At 47.9% G+C, this 17,490-nt stretch overlaps 2 protein-coding genes across 5 annotated transcripts in view; one reads left to right on the top strand and one right to left on the bottom strand.

Moving 5' to 3' along the window:
- Window positions 1-2,806, bottom strand: part of BRCA2 (BRCA2 DNA repair associated) — a 58,530-nt gene extending 55,724 nt beyond the window's left edge. For all 4 annotated transcript variants that reach the window (XM_061565497.1, XM_061565499.1, XM_061565498.1 and 1 more), the window contains exon 1: window positions 2,757-2,806. The gene's annotated coding sequence lies outside the window, so the exon portion shown is untranslated. The remainder of the gene's footprint in view (window positions 1-2,756) is intronic.
- A 206-nt stretch (window positions 2,807-3,012) lies between these two features.
- The window catches only part of LOC133350913 (nibrin-like), a gene marked incomplete at its 3' end in the record, with an annotated part of 31,780 nt that continues 17,302 nt past the window's right edge, over window positions 3,013-17,490 (top strand). Inside the window, exons 1-4 of the mRNA XM_061565753.1 lie at window positions 3,013-3,139; window positions 4,039-4,172; window positions 4,641-4,789; window positions 17,225-17,384. Coding sequence (XP_061421737.1) covers window positions 3,106-3,139; window positions 4,039-4,172; window positions 4,641-4,789; window positions 17,225-17,384 — 477 coding nt within the window. The remainder of the gene's footprint in view (window positions 3,140-4,038; window positions 4,173-4,640; window positions 4,790-17,224; window positions 17,385-17,490) is intronic.

Here is a 17,490-nt window from a genome sequence, read left to right as displayed (position 1 = left end):
TGGTGTGTGGATGTGGCGTGGGGTACGTGGTGTGTGGACATGGTGTGTGGACGTGGTGTGGGGACGTGGTGTGTGGGTGCGTCGTGCGTGGACGTGGCGTGGGGTACGTGGTGTGTGGACGTGGTGTGTGGGTACGTGGTGTGTGAGTACGTGGTGTGTGGGTACGTGGTGTGTGGGTACGTGGTGTGTGAGTACGTGGTGTGTGGGTACGTGGTGTGTGAGTACGTGGTGTGTGGGTACGTGGTGTGTGGGTACGTGGTGTGTGGGTACGTGGTGTGTGGGTACGTGGTGTGTGGGTACGTGGTGTGTGGGTACGTGGTGTGTGGACGTGGTGTGGGTGCGTGGTGTGTGGGCGTGGTGTGGGTGCGTGGTGTGGGTGCGTGGTGTGGATGCGTGGTGTGGGGTGCGTGGTGTGGGGTACGTGGTGTGGGGTACGTGGTGTGTGGACGTGGTGTGGGTACGTGGTGTGTGGGCGTGGTGTGGGTACGTGGTGTGTGGGTACGTGGTGTGTGGGTACGTGGTGTGTGGGTACGTGGTGCGGGTGCGTGGTGTGGGTGCGTGGTGTGGATGCGTGGTGTGGGGTACGTGGTGTGGGGTACGTGGTGTGTGGGCGTGGTGTGGGTACGTGGTGTGTGGGCGTGGTGTGGGTACGTGGTGTGTGGGTACGTGGTTTGGGTGCGTGGTGTGTGGACGTGGTGTGTGGGTGCGTCGTGTGTGGACGTGGCGTGGGGTACGTGGTGTGTGGACGTGGTGTGGGTACGTGGTGTGTGAGTACGTGGTGTGTGGGTACGTGGTGTGTGGGTACGTGGTGTGTGGGTACGTGGTGTGTGGGTACGTGGTGTGTGGACGTGGTGTGTGGGTGCGTGGTGTGGGTGCGTGGTGTGGGTGCGTGGTGTGGATGCGTGGTGTGGGGTACGTGGTGTGGGGTACGTGGTGTGTGGACATGGCATGGGTACGTGGTGTGTGGGCGTGGTGTGGGTACGTGGTGTGTGGACGTGGTGTGTGGACGTGGTGTGTGTGGACGTGGTGTGTGGGTACGTGGTTTGGGTGCGTGGTGTGTGGACGTGGCGTGGGGTACGTGGTGTGTGGACGTGGTGTGGGTACGTGTAGTGGTGGTTGTGGTGGTTGTTGTGGTGGTGGTTATTGTGGTGGTTATTGTGATGGTGGTGGTTATTGTGGTGGTGGTTGTTATTGTGGTTGTGGTGGTTGTTGTGGTGCCGGTGGCGGCGCGCCCGAGTGGGGGCGGCGGCGTGCATGGATGGGTCCGCACGGGCAAGGAGTCTTCTCCGAATATTTGTGGGAGTGTACGCGGGGAGTGTACGCGGGGAGTGTGCGTGGCTAACCCCAGGTGGCCGAGAGCCAGCCTCGAGTGATGCCTCACAGGGAGGAAGGGAGAGAGGAAGGAGGGGAGGAGACGGGGAGCAGCAGCGCTCACAGCATCACGAGGGGGGTTGGGACTTGTATCCGTTTCCCCGTGTCGCAGTGTCTCAGTCTCTCAGTGTCCCAGTAGAACGGTGTAGCCGTCTCCCAGTGTCTCCGTGTCCCATTGTCTCCGTGTCCCAGTGTCTCCGTGTCCCAGTGTCTCCGTGTCCGAGTATCCCAGTCAGTCTTTAGTGTCCCAGTTTCTCAGTGTCCCACTGTCTGAGTGACCCAGTGTACTTCTGTCACAGTTTCCTAATGTCACAGTGTCTCAAGTGTCCCAGTGTCTTACTGTCTCAAGTGTCCTACTGACTCAAGTGTCCTACTGCCTTAGTGTCTAAGTGTGCTCCTGCCTCGGTGTCTAAGTGTTCTCTGTCTCGGTGTCTCAGTGTCTAAGTGTGCTCCTGCCTCGGTGTCTAAGTGTTCTCTGTCTCGGTGTCTCAGTGTCTAAGTGTCCTCCTGCCTCGGTGTCTAAGTGTTCTCTGTCTCGGTATCTCAGTGTCTAAGTGTTCTCTGTCTCGGTGTCTCAGTGTCTAAGTGTGCTCCTGCCTCGGTGTCTAAGTGTTCTATGTCTCGGTGTCTCAGTGTCTAAGTGTTCTCTGTCTCGGTGTCTCAGTGTCTAAGTGTGCTCCTGCCTCGGTGTCTAAGTGTTCTATGTCTCGGTGTCTCAGTGTCTAAGTGTTCTCTGTCTCGGTGTCTCAGTGTCTAAGTGTGCTCCTGCCTCGGTGTCTAAGTGTTCTCTGTCTCGGTATCTCAGTGTCTAAGTGTTCTCTGTCTCGGTGTCTCAGTGTCTAAGTGTGCTCCTGCCTCGGTGTCTAAGTGTTCTATGTCTCGGTGTCTCAGTGTCTAAGTGTGCTCCTGCCTCGGTGTCTAAGTGTTCTCTGTCTCGGTATCTCAGTGTCTAAGTGTTCTCTGTCTCGGTGTCTCAGTGTCTAAGTGTGCTCCTGCCTCGGTGTCTAAGTGTTCTATGTCTCGGTGTCTCAGTGTCTAAGTGTGCTCCTGCCTCGGTGTCTAAGTGTTCTCTGGCTCGGTGTCTCAGTGTCTAAGTGTTCTCTGTCTCGGTGTCTCAGTGTCTAAGTGTGCTCCTGCCTCGGTGTCTAAGTGTTCTATGTCTCGGTGTCTCAGTGTCTAAGTGTGCTCCTGCCTCGGTGTCTAAGTGTTCTCTGTCTCGGTATCTCAGTGTCTAAGTGTTCTCTGTCTCGGTGTCTCAGTGTCTAAGTGTGCTCCTGCCTCGGTGTCTAAGTGTTCTATGTCTCGGTGTCTCAGTGTCTAAGTGTGCTCCTGCCTCGGTGTCTAAGTGTTCTCTGGCTCGGTGTCTCAGTACCCACGTCTCTCACCTGTTCCGCTCCTCGCGTTTCCCGCGGTCTGAGCAAAGCACGTGATCGCGCAACGAGGAAGTCAGCAAAAACGTCATGCTCCATCTCGGATGACGTCATTCTCCATCTAAGATGACGTCATGCGCCATTTCGGATGACGTCATGCTCCATCTCGGATGACGTCATGATCCATCTCGGATTGACGTCATGCTCCATCTCTGATAACATCATGCCCCATCTCGGAATGACGTCATGCCTCATCTCCAAATGACGTCACTCTCGATCGCGCTCCATCGTGAAATGGCGTCATTAGTCACTCGCGCCATTTCTATTGCGCCGCGGTGAGGTCACACCGGGACAGCGCGCGGAGATGTGGAGACTCGAGCCCGCGGAGACTGCGCAAGGTCCGTGTCTCCGTGTCTCCGTGTCTCTTGTCTGTGTGTCTGTCTCTGTGTCTCCTGTCTGTGTGTCTCTTGTCTGTGTCCGCGGCTCCAGTGTGCGGGAGCCTCTTCTGTTTGTAGTGTGTGTGTAGGGAGCGGTGGTGCAGTGGTTAGCGCGCTGTGTGTGTGTGTACAGTGTATGTGTAGTGTGTGTGTAGGGAGCGGTGGTGCAGTGGTTAGCGCACTGCGTGTGTGTGTACAGTGTATGTGTAGTGTGTGGGGAGCGGTGGTGCAGTGGTTAGTGCGCTGCGTGTGTGTGTACAGTGTATGTGTAGTGTGTGTAGGGAGCGGTGGTGCAGTGGTTAGCGCACTGCCTGTGTGTGTACAGTGTATATGTAGTGTGTGTGTAGGGAGCGGTGGTGCAGTGGTTAGCGCACTGCCTGTGTGTGTACAGTGTATATGTAGTGTGTGTGTAGGGAGCGGTGGTGCAGTGGTTAGCGGCCTGCCTGTGTGTGTACAGTGTATGTGTAGTGTGTGTAGGGAGCGGTGGTGCAGTGGTTAGCGCGCTGCGTGTGTGTGTACAGTGTATATGTAGTGTGTGTAGGGAGCGGTGGTGCAGTGGTTAGCGCACTGCCTGTGTGTGTACAGTGTATGTGTAGTGTGTGTAGGGAGCGGTGGTGCAGTGGTTAGCGCGCTGCGTGTGTGTGTGTATGTGTAGTGTGTGTGGAGAGCGGTGGTGCAGTGGCTGCGTAACGATGTGGGGAAGAAGCTACCTGGCCTCTCGTTTCATACAAAGCTCCGGATCTTCTCGGCCACAGTTATGCCCTCCCAGCTTACATTTGTAAGGCGCATTTCATCCGTAGATCCCGCGCTCACTCGTGTCGTATGGCAGCGCTGGGGTGCTATTGCGTGTGTTCCTGCAGGCAGCGAGCACCAGCTGCTGGTGGGCGAACGCCACGTGGTGGGGAGGAAGGACTGTGGCATCCTCATCGGCCACGACCAGTCTATTAGCCGCGTGCACGCAGTTCTCACGGTCTCGCACGCCGAGCCCAGCCTGGTACAACACACATTCACTTCACTTCATTACAGCAACGCTTGCCTACCCAGGGACGCCTTCACCGAGCTTCAAAACTCTTTCCTTAGGAGGGTACTTTGAAGTTTTCACAGCAGGGGGAAGATATTGCCGCTGCTGTGTGTAATCCCAATAGAGTAATGTGCAAGGAATTTGTCAGCTTTGGGATGTTTGGCCAATACCAATTAGATTGCCGCATCTCCGATTAGCACGGTTTGCTATGTATGGTGCAAAATAAGTTTGAGTTTTTTAGCTATAGGAGGAAACCCACGCAGAACGGGGGGAGAACATACAACAGACTTTACACAGAAAGGTGTACAAGTCAGTATTCGAACCCAGGAGCTTCTTGCTGTGAGGCGCGAGTGTCAACCACTGCACCAGTGCCCTGACGCCCAATATAACCCATGATGACTGCGCCGCAGCATCCCAAGTGTCGCCCTTTCTCTTCCCCAGGCACGCCCATCGTGCAGGCCTGCACTCTCCGTCAAGGACAGCTCCAAGTATGGAACCTTCGTCAATGGGGAGAAGCTGACTAGCGGCAGCGAGCGGGCCCTCTGTTGTGGCGACCTTCTGAAGTTCGGTGTCTTTGAGAGCAAATACAGGTCCTGGCTTCAACACACACTGTGCATCAACGAGTGAACTCGGAATCCCTTGGCTTCTTCACTGCATCTTAATGCAGTCTCGACCACAGCTGAGTGGAGAGAAGCCATTGAAGTCTTGACTGGGCGTGATGTTAATTGTGTACATTTTCACGGCAGAGTGATTTCCTGCTCAAATCAGCACTGGGTGGTGCTCATCAGAGCCAGTGGTGGAAATTCCTCACTCCTGGTGTGGGCAAGTCTAACCATAGGACAACCACTGTTTATTTCCCCACAAAGTGGAATTAATGTTATCGACACCACAGGGATGATAACCCGAATCAATCCCCAACCAGGAGTTGAACTTTTGCAACCTTCCGATTGCGAGCCGCTCGCTCGACTGCTGAGCTACCCAGCTGTATATTGTGTAAACACCATGCGAGTTCATCTTCTTGGTTCTTTCGGTAAAGTCACGTAGAAGGGAAGTAATAAAATAATAAAAATAAAACAATAAAATAATTCTCACGACGTTTCAGCCACAACGCAAGCAGCCGTCCTCAGGTGAAGACCAGGTCTGTCGGGGAGACAGCGTCTGAATGAAACACCACCACGCTTGGAGCGTATATTTAAGCTGAGTTGGAAGGGGGGAAGGGCGCCTTGACAAAAGAATTTGCATATCAAGAGGAATTTAGCATATTTATGGGAAATGCAGGTATGTGATTAGTACTACTTGTGAAATGCGTAGGAGGTGGGCGGGGGGTTTCAAAGTCATATGCCCGTGCATTATGCAGGATTAGCAGCATCAAAGGGAGGGGATAGGGGTAGCATTAATAAAGGGAAGGAATCTTAATAGTATGTAGCTGCAGTAACTAAACAACCACGTAAAAAAATAAAGTATAAACTACATAGTATCATCAGTATACTAAATATATTCTCCAATAAGCTGAGCTACTAACAGTAAGTAATACATTACAATTCTTTGTCGCAAAAAATATAATATGCTTCCAGCTAAACTTTTTTCTCTTACATCACACGGGTCTACCCCGTACTATATGCTGCCATAGACAAACCCAACATTAAATTAGACTATACATTGTAATATTACACTGTATTATTCTATCCACCCTACTGTATATCACACTGCTGCATATTCACTATACAATTACAATACTATATATTGCCTTATACATTATATTAAACATTACAATTTTATACTATTTATTATTATACAATCTGCTATACACTATACCATTGACCGTCGCATGAAAGATAATAAGAGGAAGCAACGAAATATGTCAATGGGAGAGTGGTGGTAGAAGACTTGCAGCGGAGCAAAGAATCCATTCCCTGTGGAGAATACAAGATATATAGTCAATGCCAGTGAGTGGACTGCGGTCTGAAAGTCACCGTAAACGTGAACACAATCAGTTAAGATCCGAAATGGTTTATTACGTCCTTCCAATGATTGCTGAGCCAGAATGCATCTTCTCGGTTGAAATTGTCTCTGTGTTTGTATATGTGGATCGCTTCATGAACGAATCTCTCGTGGTAGCCAGATGGCTTGCAGAGAACCTCTGTCTTGGAGAAGTCAATGTCATGTGAGCCCACTGAATTGTAACAGTGATCTGCCACGGCTGAGGTATTTGTCCTACCGTGTTTCAGGTCTGCTTTATGTTCACGGATGCGGTCCGAGACATGTCGTTTGGTTTCTCTAATGTAACTGCTACCACAGAGGAAACTTAGTTTGTAGACGCCAGGGTACTGTATGTCTGGAACCACATCTTTTACAGACGGGACCAGATCACGGATTTTATGTACTGTGTTGAATCGGACCTGGATCTTGTGTTTAATCAGGATTTTGGAGATCTTTTTTGTGACCCCAGCAATGTAGGGTAAGGTGATGGTTTTGAAAGGCTCCTCAACAGGATCCTTCTTGATGGTTGGAGTGATGGCTTTGCGGATTGTGTAGTCGGAGTAACCATTTGCCTTAAGAGCTTGGCGTACGTGTTTGAGTTCACTGGCAATGTGTTCCTGGTCGGAGATGCATTGGGCTCTATGGCATAGAGTCTTGATGAGGGAGTTCTTCTGGGATGGATGGTGGTGGGAATCCGGTTTTAGGTAAGCATCCGTATGGGTGGCTTTCCTGTAGACAGAATGGCTCATTGAACCATCAGGTCTCCTTTTAATTAGGACATCAAAAAAGGGTAGCTTGCCATCTTTTTTGACTTCCATGGTGAATCTGATGGCTGGGTGTATGGAATTGATGTGGTCGAGGAATTGGTCTAGAGCAGGACAGCCATGTGGCCAGATGACAAAAGTGTCATCTACGTACCTCTTCCATAAGGTCGGGCGTAGAGTGGCAGTCTGGATGGCGTCAGTCTCAAATTTCTCGATGAACACGTTGGCTATAACCGGAGATAGGGGGAGCCCATTGGGGTGCCCTCAGTTTGTTTGTAGAAAGTTCCATTCCAGGTGAAGTATGTATTGGTTAAGCAGTGTCTCACCAGGGGGGGGAACCCCAGTATTCAGTCCTTGATGAACCAAGTCTTCAATGATTGCGATGGTGTCAGGTACAGGAACTTTGGTGAATAAGGAAACCACATCAAAACTATATTCTTAGGTTTTTTCAGTAAAGTCACGTAGGTAAAACATTAAAAGTAAAATAAAATAAAAATCACGACGTCTCGGAGGCAACACAAGCTTCCGTCTTCAGGTGGAACCGTCACAGCCACGACAGCTGTATCAAGTAAATGAGAGATTGCAAGAGCTACCACTCCGTATATATAATGGTTGGAGAGGGGGGAAGGGCCAAGTACGGCACACGTTTTATTCATATGGTAAGGTGAGGCTTAAGAGGGTGAGCCTTAGTTATGGAGAGGTACGGTTTGTGACTAAACCTGGCCTACATAACAATAGTGTGAAAAGGAGAAAACAACTAAACATGGTAAAACAAGCCTGGCTGTCTATCAATAACCTGTAATAGTTGTTTGTCAAATAAGATTGGCCAAATAAGTGTAGTTAAATCTGTTGTATGTGTTGGAATTATGAAATTTTGATAAAAATAATAAAAATTAATAATTTTCCAAAAAATGCGCAAATCGCACTAATTATGTTAATGTGTGTATTAACATGCATAAATTATAATAATGTGTGTAATTATATGCATAAATTATGATAATCACGGAGATAATCGTAGTAATTTATGCGGATGCTTGCGATTATGTTAATGTGTGCAGTTGTGATAATTAGGCTTAGCTTCGTTTATCCAGAGTTATATCAATCAGGATAACACGATTATCATAGATTTATTTACCGATTATCCTAGTGTGTGTTATGATATTTTAGGTCTCCAGGTTCAGATCTCATCACAGGATACAGTTATCAAGAATAAGACAGTTTTGCATGGACTTGGAAAGAAGCACTCGAACAGTTGGTGTTAAGCAATTTTAATTCTAAACAAGCACATGACACTCTCTTATGCGAAAGCAGGTATACGTCAATAAATTCATGTAACTCGATTATGCAATTAACGAAAATGAATGACTAAAAAATTAACCCGTTAAAACAAAGTTTTGCACTATAAATCCTTTATATGCGTGGCATCGGTTTTATTTTATTATTCATTTCTGTTTTTCTTGAGTAAGAGTTTCATTTTTATCACATTGGTATTTTAAATTAAATATAAGGAAAGTCGTATATAAGGATTATAAGGTTTTCAGTTTTTGTATGATTGTTTATATTGTACATTTTTGTTGTTTTCTTGAATAATTTTCTGTGTTTAGGAAAAATATATGATTTCCTAAAAAGTGGAAAATTTTGGAAAAAATGTTCACGAAAATAAATTGTCACGCACAACGAGTCTGTGTGCAAAATGTCAGCTCGATTGGATCACGGGAAGTGGGTTAAAAAACGACCGAAAGATTTGCACGGTCGTAAGCGCGCAAGCAAGCAAGCAAGTGAACTTAATATAAAGGATTTAAAAATACTTATTCATTGGCGAAATTATGCAGTTAACGAAAATGAATGACTAAAACATTTCTTATTCATGTAACTCGACGGCAGCAACTGCTTTGCACGATCAGTTGATATTGAACGCACCACCTCGAAATGGCAACCCTTTTTGAAACGCAAAGATATATTTTTTTTAAAAGTCTTATTCGTGTGCGTGCTGTGTGTGCGTTGTCCCCTCGTAATATTAATTGTGTCGTTAGCTTGTGTGGTGTAGGAGGATACAAACAGCAGCCAGAAGTTTTCTCTGGGTTGGGCGTGGCCGCCGCGAGCCTCTCTTGCGTGTCTCTGCTTGTGACGTCCGAGTCGTGCTGCTCTTGCGCTCTCTCTCTCTCCACTGCTGGATGACGAGTTTGCACGACGCTCGGTGACGCCCGGTGACGTCCGAGTCGTGCTGCTCTTGCGCTCTCTCTCCCTCTACTGCTAGATGACGAGTTGGCACGACGCTCGGTGACGCCCGGTGACGTCCGAGTCGTGCTGCTCTTGCGCTCTCTCTCTCTCCACTGCTGGATGACGAGTTGGCACGGCGCTCGGTGACGCCCGGTGACGTCCGAGTCGTGCTGCTCTTGCGCTCTCTCTCTCTCTCCACTGCTGGATGACGAGTTGTCACGACGCTCGGTGACGCCCGGTGACGTCCGAGTCGTGCTGCTCTTGCGCTCTCTCTCTCTACTGCTAGATGACGAGTTGGCACGACGCTCGGTGACGCCCGGTGACGTCCGAGTCGTGCTGCTCTTGCGCTCTCTCTCTCTCCACTGCTGGATGACGAGTTGGCACGACGCTCGGTGACGCCCGGTGACGTCCGAGTCGTGCTGCTCTTGCGCTCTCTCTCTCTCTCCACTGCTGGATGACGAGTTGGCACGACGTTCGGTGACGCCCGGTGACGTCCGAGTCGTGCTGCTCTTGCGCTCTCTCTCTCCACTGCTGGATGACGAGTTGGCACGACGCTCGGTGACGCCCGGTGACGTCCAGTCGTGCTGCTCTTGCGCTCTCTCTCTCTCCACTGCTGGATGATGAGTTGGCACGACGCTCGGTGACGCCCGGTGACGTCTTGTCTGTTTACACTGGTCTTTGGTAGGTGTGCCCTCAAACACACGGCGCATTCGATGGTGCTGTCCTCTTCCTCACAGCCGTTTGACCAGGCTTTCTCCACTGCTTCGCGCTCTCTGCTTTGCACGCTTGGTCGACACTTGGCGATCTCCGCCCTTTTACAGGTTGATTGCTTGTCGTCACTCGTCACTCTCTCTGCTCCGTGCTTCCCTTGTTCGTGCAGCTGCCAGCTTCACTCGCACTTAACTTCGTTCTGCGAGAAGCGACACCTGCTATCGGTATCGGTGTTTCGTTTCCTCACGACGCTCCGCCAGCCGGAGCACGGCTGAAACCCAGCCCCGACCCAGGTTGAACTCAGACTTCTGCGACTCGAACGACCCCTCCTCGTTCCATCACTTCTCGAGGCACAACCGCCCCAGCTCTCTTGCGAGCCCCCGTCGCAACGCTGCGTCGCAAGCCGAGTTGCGAGACTGAGCGCGACTCGGACAGACTGCTCTCAGACTGTCACTTTAACGATGTCTCGTCGTGCCATCTCTCCTCGAGGCACGACTGCCACACCTCTCTTGCGAGCCCCGTCGCAACACCGCGTCGCACGCCGAGTTGCGAGACTGAGCACGACTCAACCCAGACTGCTTGTTCGCTGTGTGCGCCCGTGCCCAACTCAAAACGTGACTCCCCTCTCTCCTCTCCGCGTCTCTTGCGAGAGAAAACAAAACAGAATAAAAAAAACAGATAACTTTGGAATGTCAGGCACCGATTCCCCCCTGTGACCTTTTTGCTCCCTCTTTGCTTGCCAGACCCCGCTGGAAGACAAAGGTGGCTGAGGAGATGTTTGCAATACATTTATGTGGTCCTGTGTGTTACATTTATTCTTGAATTATATTTTATGAGTTCCTTCAGTCTTAGTATCGGGGTTATCATTCGTCTATGTTTAATGAATATTCGTAATGATCCTCGTCACATTATTATTTTGGGGCTTCGCCAAGTTTAGTTCTCCAGAGATTGGTGTTTTATTCTGAGTTATATTTTAATGTCCTGAGGTTAAGCGTAACTATGTTTCCACTTAAGCTTTCTGGAATGCGTACTCTTTAGTTTTTAGGAAGGTCGTGTAGGTAGGAAACATATACTAATAATAAAAAAATTATTGTTTGTTGGTTAATTATCTTTGTTAAATTTCTACTTTTCGGTAAGGAAAACGTTAAGAAAACGCGAGTTGCAACCGTTATTTACTCTGCACCTTTTCTGTACATCTCCAGATGTCTTGGGAGGCTAGTCCATACATCTTTTGTCCATCTGGATGTCTATGACCTCTCTGTGACCGAATTCTCAACATTTTAACCGCCCTCCATGTTTCATGGATTCCTGGTGTGCTTGTGAGGAGAAGTGAGTTGTTTTCATTGTTTAATTTAAAAAAAAGATATATAGATAAAATGAAAATATAATAAAAAAAAAAAATTTGAATTAAATTTCGATTTAAAGCTTTCGTGACTGCAGGGATTCATCTTCTTGGTTCTTTCGGTAAAGTCACGTAGAAGGGAAGTAATAAAGTAATAAAAATAAAACATAATAAAACAATTCTCACGACGTTTCGGCCACAACGCAAGCAGCCGTCCTCAGGTGAAAACCAGGTCCGTCGAGGCGACAGAGTCTGAATGAAACAGCACACGAGCTTGGAGCATATATATAAGCTGGGCGCATTGACAAAGGAATTTGCATATCAAAAGGAATTTAGCATATTTATGGGAAATGCAGGAATGTGATTAGTACTGCATATGCATGTGCATTATGCAGGATTAACAGCATCAAAGGGAGCTGCAGTTACTGCTGCTGCAGCAGTTGCTGCTGCTGCTGCAGTTTCAGCTGCTGCTGCAGTTGCTGCTGCTGCTGCAGTTGCTGCTGCTGCAATTGCTGCTGCTGCTGCACTTGCTGCTGCTGCTGCAGTTGCTGCCTTATCCATTTTAATATAACACTATGTATTATTCTACCCACCCTAATGTGTATCATACTGCTATATGTTTACTGTACAATTACGACACCATACATTACTCTGCACACTGCACCATGCCAGTGAGTGGAACGCGGTCTGAAAGTCACCGTAAACGTGAACACACTTAACTGATTGTGTTCACGTTTACGGTGACTTTCAGACCGCGTTCCACTCACTGGCATGGTGCAGTGTGCAGAGTAATGTATGGTGTCGTAATTGTACAGTAAACATATAGCAGTATGATACACATTAGGGTGGGTAGAATAATACATAGTGTTATATTAAAATGGATAAGGCAGCAACTGCAGCAGCAGCAGCAAGTGCAGCAGCAGCAGCAATTGCAGCAGCAGCAACTGCAGCAGCAGCAGCAACTGCAGCAGCAGCAGCAACTGCAGCAGCAGCAACTGCAGCAGCAGCTGAAACTGCAGCAGCAGCAGCAACTGCTGCAGCAGCAGTAACTGCAGCTCCCTTTGATGCTGTTAATCCTGCATAATGCACATGCATATGCAGTACTAATCACATTCCTGCATTTCCCATAAATATGCTAAATTCCTTTTGATATGCAAATTCCTTTGTCAATGCGCCCAGCTTATATATATGCTCAAAGCTCGTGTGCTGTTTCATTCAGACTCTGTCGCCTCGACGGACCTGGTTTTCACCTGAGGACGGCTGCTTGCGTTGTGGCCGAAACGTCGTGAGAATTGTTTTATTATGTTTTTTTTTATTACTTTATTACTTCCCTTCTACGTGACTTTACCGAAAGAACCAAGAAGATAAATTTTGAATTGTTCTTAATAAAAAAAGGGTATAGACACAACAAATCTCTTTTTGCATGGTTAATCACATCTTTCCAATGATTACTCAGTTTGTAACCATCATCACGGTTGAAATTATGTCTGTGTTTGTATATTTGTATGGCTTCGTGTACAAACCTTTGATGGTAGCCAGGAGGTTTGCAGAGAACCTTGGTCTCGGAAAAGACAATTTCATGAGAGCCCACCGAGTTGTAGCAATGATCGGCAACGGCCGAAGAATCAGTTCTGCCGTGTTTCAGATCTGACTTGTGCTCGTGGACACGATCAGAGACATGACGTTTCGTTTCTCCAATGTAGCAATCACCACAAATGCAACTCAATTTGTAGACTCCAGGATACTGTAAGTCAGGAACGACATCCTTCACAGATGGAATCAGATCACGGATTTTATGCACTGTATTGAATCGGACTTGGATCTTATGTTTGTTTAGAATTTTGGAGATCTTTTTGGTCACGCCTGCTATGTATGGTAACGTGATAGTTTTGGTCGGAGTTTCATGTGGCTGTTTCTGTGTGGTGGGAGAAACAGCTTGGCGGATAGTGCGGTCAGAGTATCCGTTCATCCTGAGGGCCCGATGTACATGTCTTAATTCACCGGCCAGGTGGTGTTGGTCAGAAATGCCATGGGCTCTGTGGTATAGCGTTTTGATGAGAGAATTCTTTTGAGATGGGTGGTGGTGGGAATCCGGTTTCAAGTAGGAATCTGTGTGGGTGGCTTTCCTGTAGACAGAATGTCCCAAGGATCCGTCAGGCCTCCTCTCAAACAGAATATCCAAGAATGGTATTTTACCGTCTTTCTCCACTTCCATGGTGAATCTGATGGATGGGTGTCTAGAATTGATGTGGTCCAAGAAGTGGTTCAATGCTGGGAGGCCATGTGGCCAGATGACGAAAGTGTCATCCACATACCTCTTCCACAGGGAAGGACGCAGGGTGGATGTCTGGATGGCGTCTGATTCAAACTTTTCCATGAACATGTTGGCTATAACTGGTGACAAGGGGGAGCCCATAGGGGTACCCTCCATTCTGTTTGTAGAAGGTGCCATTCCAGGTAAAATAGGTGTTGGTGAGGCAATGCCTAACCAGCGCAGGTACATCAGAATTCAATCCATGTTGGTCTAAGTCCTCAATTATTGTTAGGGTGTCCGGTACTGGGACTTTGGTAAACAAAGATACTACATCAAAGCTGACGAGGATGTCATCAGGAGATAGTATCATGTCCTTAACCATAGAGACTAATTGGGTTGAGTTGAGTACTGCCGAAGAGGTCTTGCCTGTGAAGGGAAGCAGAGTATCTGATAGAAAACGGGCTAGTTTGTACGTAGGAGAGTTTGTCGTCGACACGATGGGTCGTAGCGGGGTGCCTTCTTTATGGATTTTGGGAAGACCATAGAGTCTGGGAGGTCTAGCCGCCGATGGTTTTAGAGAGGGACGTTTGCTTGGTTCGATTAGGGAAGTCGAACTCGTGATGATACTGTTGGTTTTTGTCGTTAGGCTTTTCGTGGGATCGTTTTTAATTTTGGAGTAACTCCCATCATTAAGAAGGTCCAGGATTTTGTTGTTGTATGAATCTTTATCCATGATGACCGTGGCATTGCCCTTGTCTGCCGAGAGGATGACTATATCATCTCTCTTTTTTAGGTCCGCGAGTTCAGAGCGTTCGTTTTTGCTGATGTTACTAGTGGGTTTCTTAGCATTCTTAAGAATAGTAGCTATTTCAGCTCTTGCTACATCCGCATGGATGTGTCCTATGCCTCTGAGGGCTACATCACCCATCCATCAGATTCACCATGGAAGTGGAGAAAGATGGTAAACTACCATTCTACCATTCTTGGATATTCTGTTTGAGAGGAGGCCTGACGGATCTTTGGGACATTGTCTACAGGAAAGCCACCCACACAGATTCCTACTTGAAACCGGATTCCCACCACCACCCATCTCAAAAGAATTCTCTCATCAAAACGCTATACCACAGAGCCCATGGCATTTCTGACCAACACCACCTGGCCGGTGAATTAAGACATGTACATCGGGCCCTCAGGATGAACGGATACTCTGACCGCACTATCCGCCAAGCTGTTTCTCCCACCACACAGAAACAGCCACATGAAACCCCGACCAAAACTATCACGTTACCATACATAGCAGGCGTGACCAAAAAGATCTCCAAAATTCTCAACAAACATAAGATCCAAGTCCGATTCAGTACAGTGAATAAAATCCGTGATCTGATTCCATCTGTGAAGGATGTCGTTCCTGACTTACAGTATCCTGGAGTCTACAAATTGAGTTGCATTTGTGGTGATTGCTACATTGGAGAAACGAAACGTCATGTTTATGATCGTGTCCGCGAGCACAAGTCAGATCTGAAACACGGCAGAACTGATTCTTCGGCCGTTGCCGATCATTGCTACAACTCGGTGGGCTCTCATGAAATTGTCTTTTCCGAGACCAAGGTTTTCTGCAAACCTCCTGGCTACCATCAAAGGTTTGTATACGAAGCCATACAAATATACAAACACAGACATAATTTCAACCGTGATGATGGTTACAAACTGAGTAATCATTGGAAAGATGTGATTAACCACGCAAAAAAGATTTAACTACACTTATTTGGCCAATCTTATTTGACAGACAACTATTACAGGTTATTGATAGACAGCCAGGCTTGTTTTACCATGTTTAGTTGTTTTCTCCTTTTCTCACTATTGTTATGTAGGCCAGGTTTAGTCACAAACCGTACCTCTCCATAACAAAGGCTCACCCTCTTAAGCCTCACCTTACCATATGAATAAAAAGTGTGCCGTACTTGGCCCTTCCCCCCTCTCCAACCATATATACGGAGTGGTAGCTCTTGCAATCTCTCATTTATTTGATACAGCTGTCGTGGCTGTGACGGTTCCACCTGAAGACGGAAGCTTGTGTTGCCTCCGAAACGTCGTGATTTTTATTTTATTTTACTTTTAATGTTTTACCTACGTGACTTTACCGAAAAAGCCTAAGAATATGAATCCTTGCAGTCACGAAAGCTTCAAATCTAGAATCACATCAAAACTGACAAGCAGGTCGTCTGGGGACAGGGAAATTCCCTTGATTGTCGATACCAGGTCAGTAGAGTTTAGTACCGCAGAGGTGGTTTTTCCAGTGAAAGGCCGCAGGATTTCAGACAAAAAACGAGCCAGTCGTTGAGTAGTTCTTGAATTTTGTTGTTTTATTCTATTTTGTCCATGATGGCAGTAGCATTGCCTTTGTCGGCTGAGAGGATGACAATGTCATCCCTATTTTTTAATTGAGCTAATTCAAAACGCTCATCTTTGCTGATGTTACTAGCTGGCATCTTAGCGTTTTTGAGGGTTGCAGCGATTTCAGATCTTGCTACGTCTGCAGCGATGTGACCCAGGCCCTTGAGAGCCACATCTACTCGGGCAATGATATCATTAACTGGTATGTGTCTAGGTGTGACTGCAAAGTTTAGTCCTTTAGCTAAAACGGATTTCAGACTATCAGAAATAGAACTGTTACTGCGATTAATTACGACTTTGTTAACGTCTAGCTTTTCAGTGTGTGGGTCCGGTCTCTTATTTGAGAGGCGGTTGAATTTGGAAATCAAGTTGTCCTTACATTTGGTCGACATAGCGGCAGCTGAAGAGGCAGTCATATTGTCTACATGTTCCCAATCCGATGTGGACATTGTTGCAGTCAAAGATAAGTGTGATTTGTAGAGTGTCTTGTCTAACTGATCTAGTTCGGTGTGCGTAATGCTGATTTTCTCTGAGATAAGAGCTAAGCTAGTTCTAGACAGAATTCGTTTAGCATTAGAGGAAGTTACAGCAGCAGAGGTTAGTGTAAATGCGATTGGTATTACCCCGTGCGAGTTATCAATTTTTATTGTGTATGTGTCATGATGTGATTGCTGTACATGTACCAATCATGCAAACCAGATGTTCTAGCTCAAGGGATTATCCACATGCAATATTTTGATTAAAGATACATACCCCTAAACATACATACACAACAACCAGACAAATATTCCTCATATAGCCTTAACAGACTTTTGGGGCAAATGCTGTTAGCAAGTAGCACCTATGAAGGCCAGAACGGTACATGAGGGAGTGGGTGGCCAGCCCCACGCCCGACTCCTTTTTCTCCCCAGTGGTGATGTTTTTACACACCGCACTAGGTACTCATTTGAGGCTGGGTTGACCTAAGGGAGGCGCAGGACCAGTTCAGGTAATTGTCACTGGTGTTGGCCGTGAGCGGCAATCGGACGCATGTGCTCGGGTTTGTAGCGCAGCGTGCTAACCGTTACACAAGCGTATGCATACATAACAACAATAACCAGCATTTGCCACTAAGTGGCGGTGACGTCACCACGGCGTTTGTCCCAAGCTATGTTCACTTTAAGGCCACGTGAAGTATTGAACGCCCGCTGGCAGGAGAACACGGGACAGACCCAGATGCCATGGGTTGACTGACCGATGCACCACCGATGCACCACCTGTGCCCCATACTGTGCCAACTTGCTGTGTTTTAGCCACCCGGCGCTCTGTTTGTAATATGAATGTTGAGAGTGAGTGCTGGGCCGCCGTCTTCTCTGTGCAGAGTGGCGTACTCCCCGCTCGTCGTGTGCACTTCTTGCCTCGATGCGGAATCCAAGCACGTGCTGAGCTCCGCGCTGCTCGTGCTGGGAGGACATTTCGTCTCCCAATGGACCAGCGACTGCACCCACTTGGTCATGACGTCCATCAAGGTCACCGTGAAGGTAACGGTTCCCGTGCTGGGTTCCATCCACCGCTGGAACCGGTGGGAATGTGACCTGGTAGACTGGTCACACGACAAGGGATGGCGACTTGGCCCTGCATTCGTAG

The sequence above is a fragment of the Lethenteron reissneri genome, chromosome 35 (genome assembly GCF_015708825.2).
Source record: "Lethenteron reissneri isolate LAM-NWPU_2019-01 chromosome 35, ASM1570882v1, whole genome shotgun sequence".
Taxonomy (NCBI): domain Eukaryota; kingdom Metazoa; phylum Chordata; class Hyperoartia; order Petromyzontiformes; family Petromyzontidae; genus Lethenteron; species Lethenteron reissneri.
Note: the sequence above shows the minus strand (reverse complement) of the source record. Positions and strands in the feature narration are given on the sequence as shown.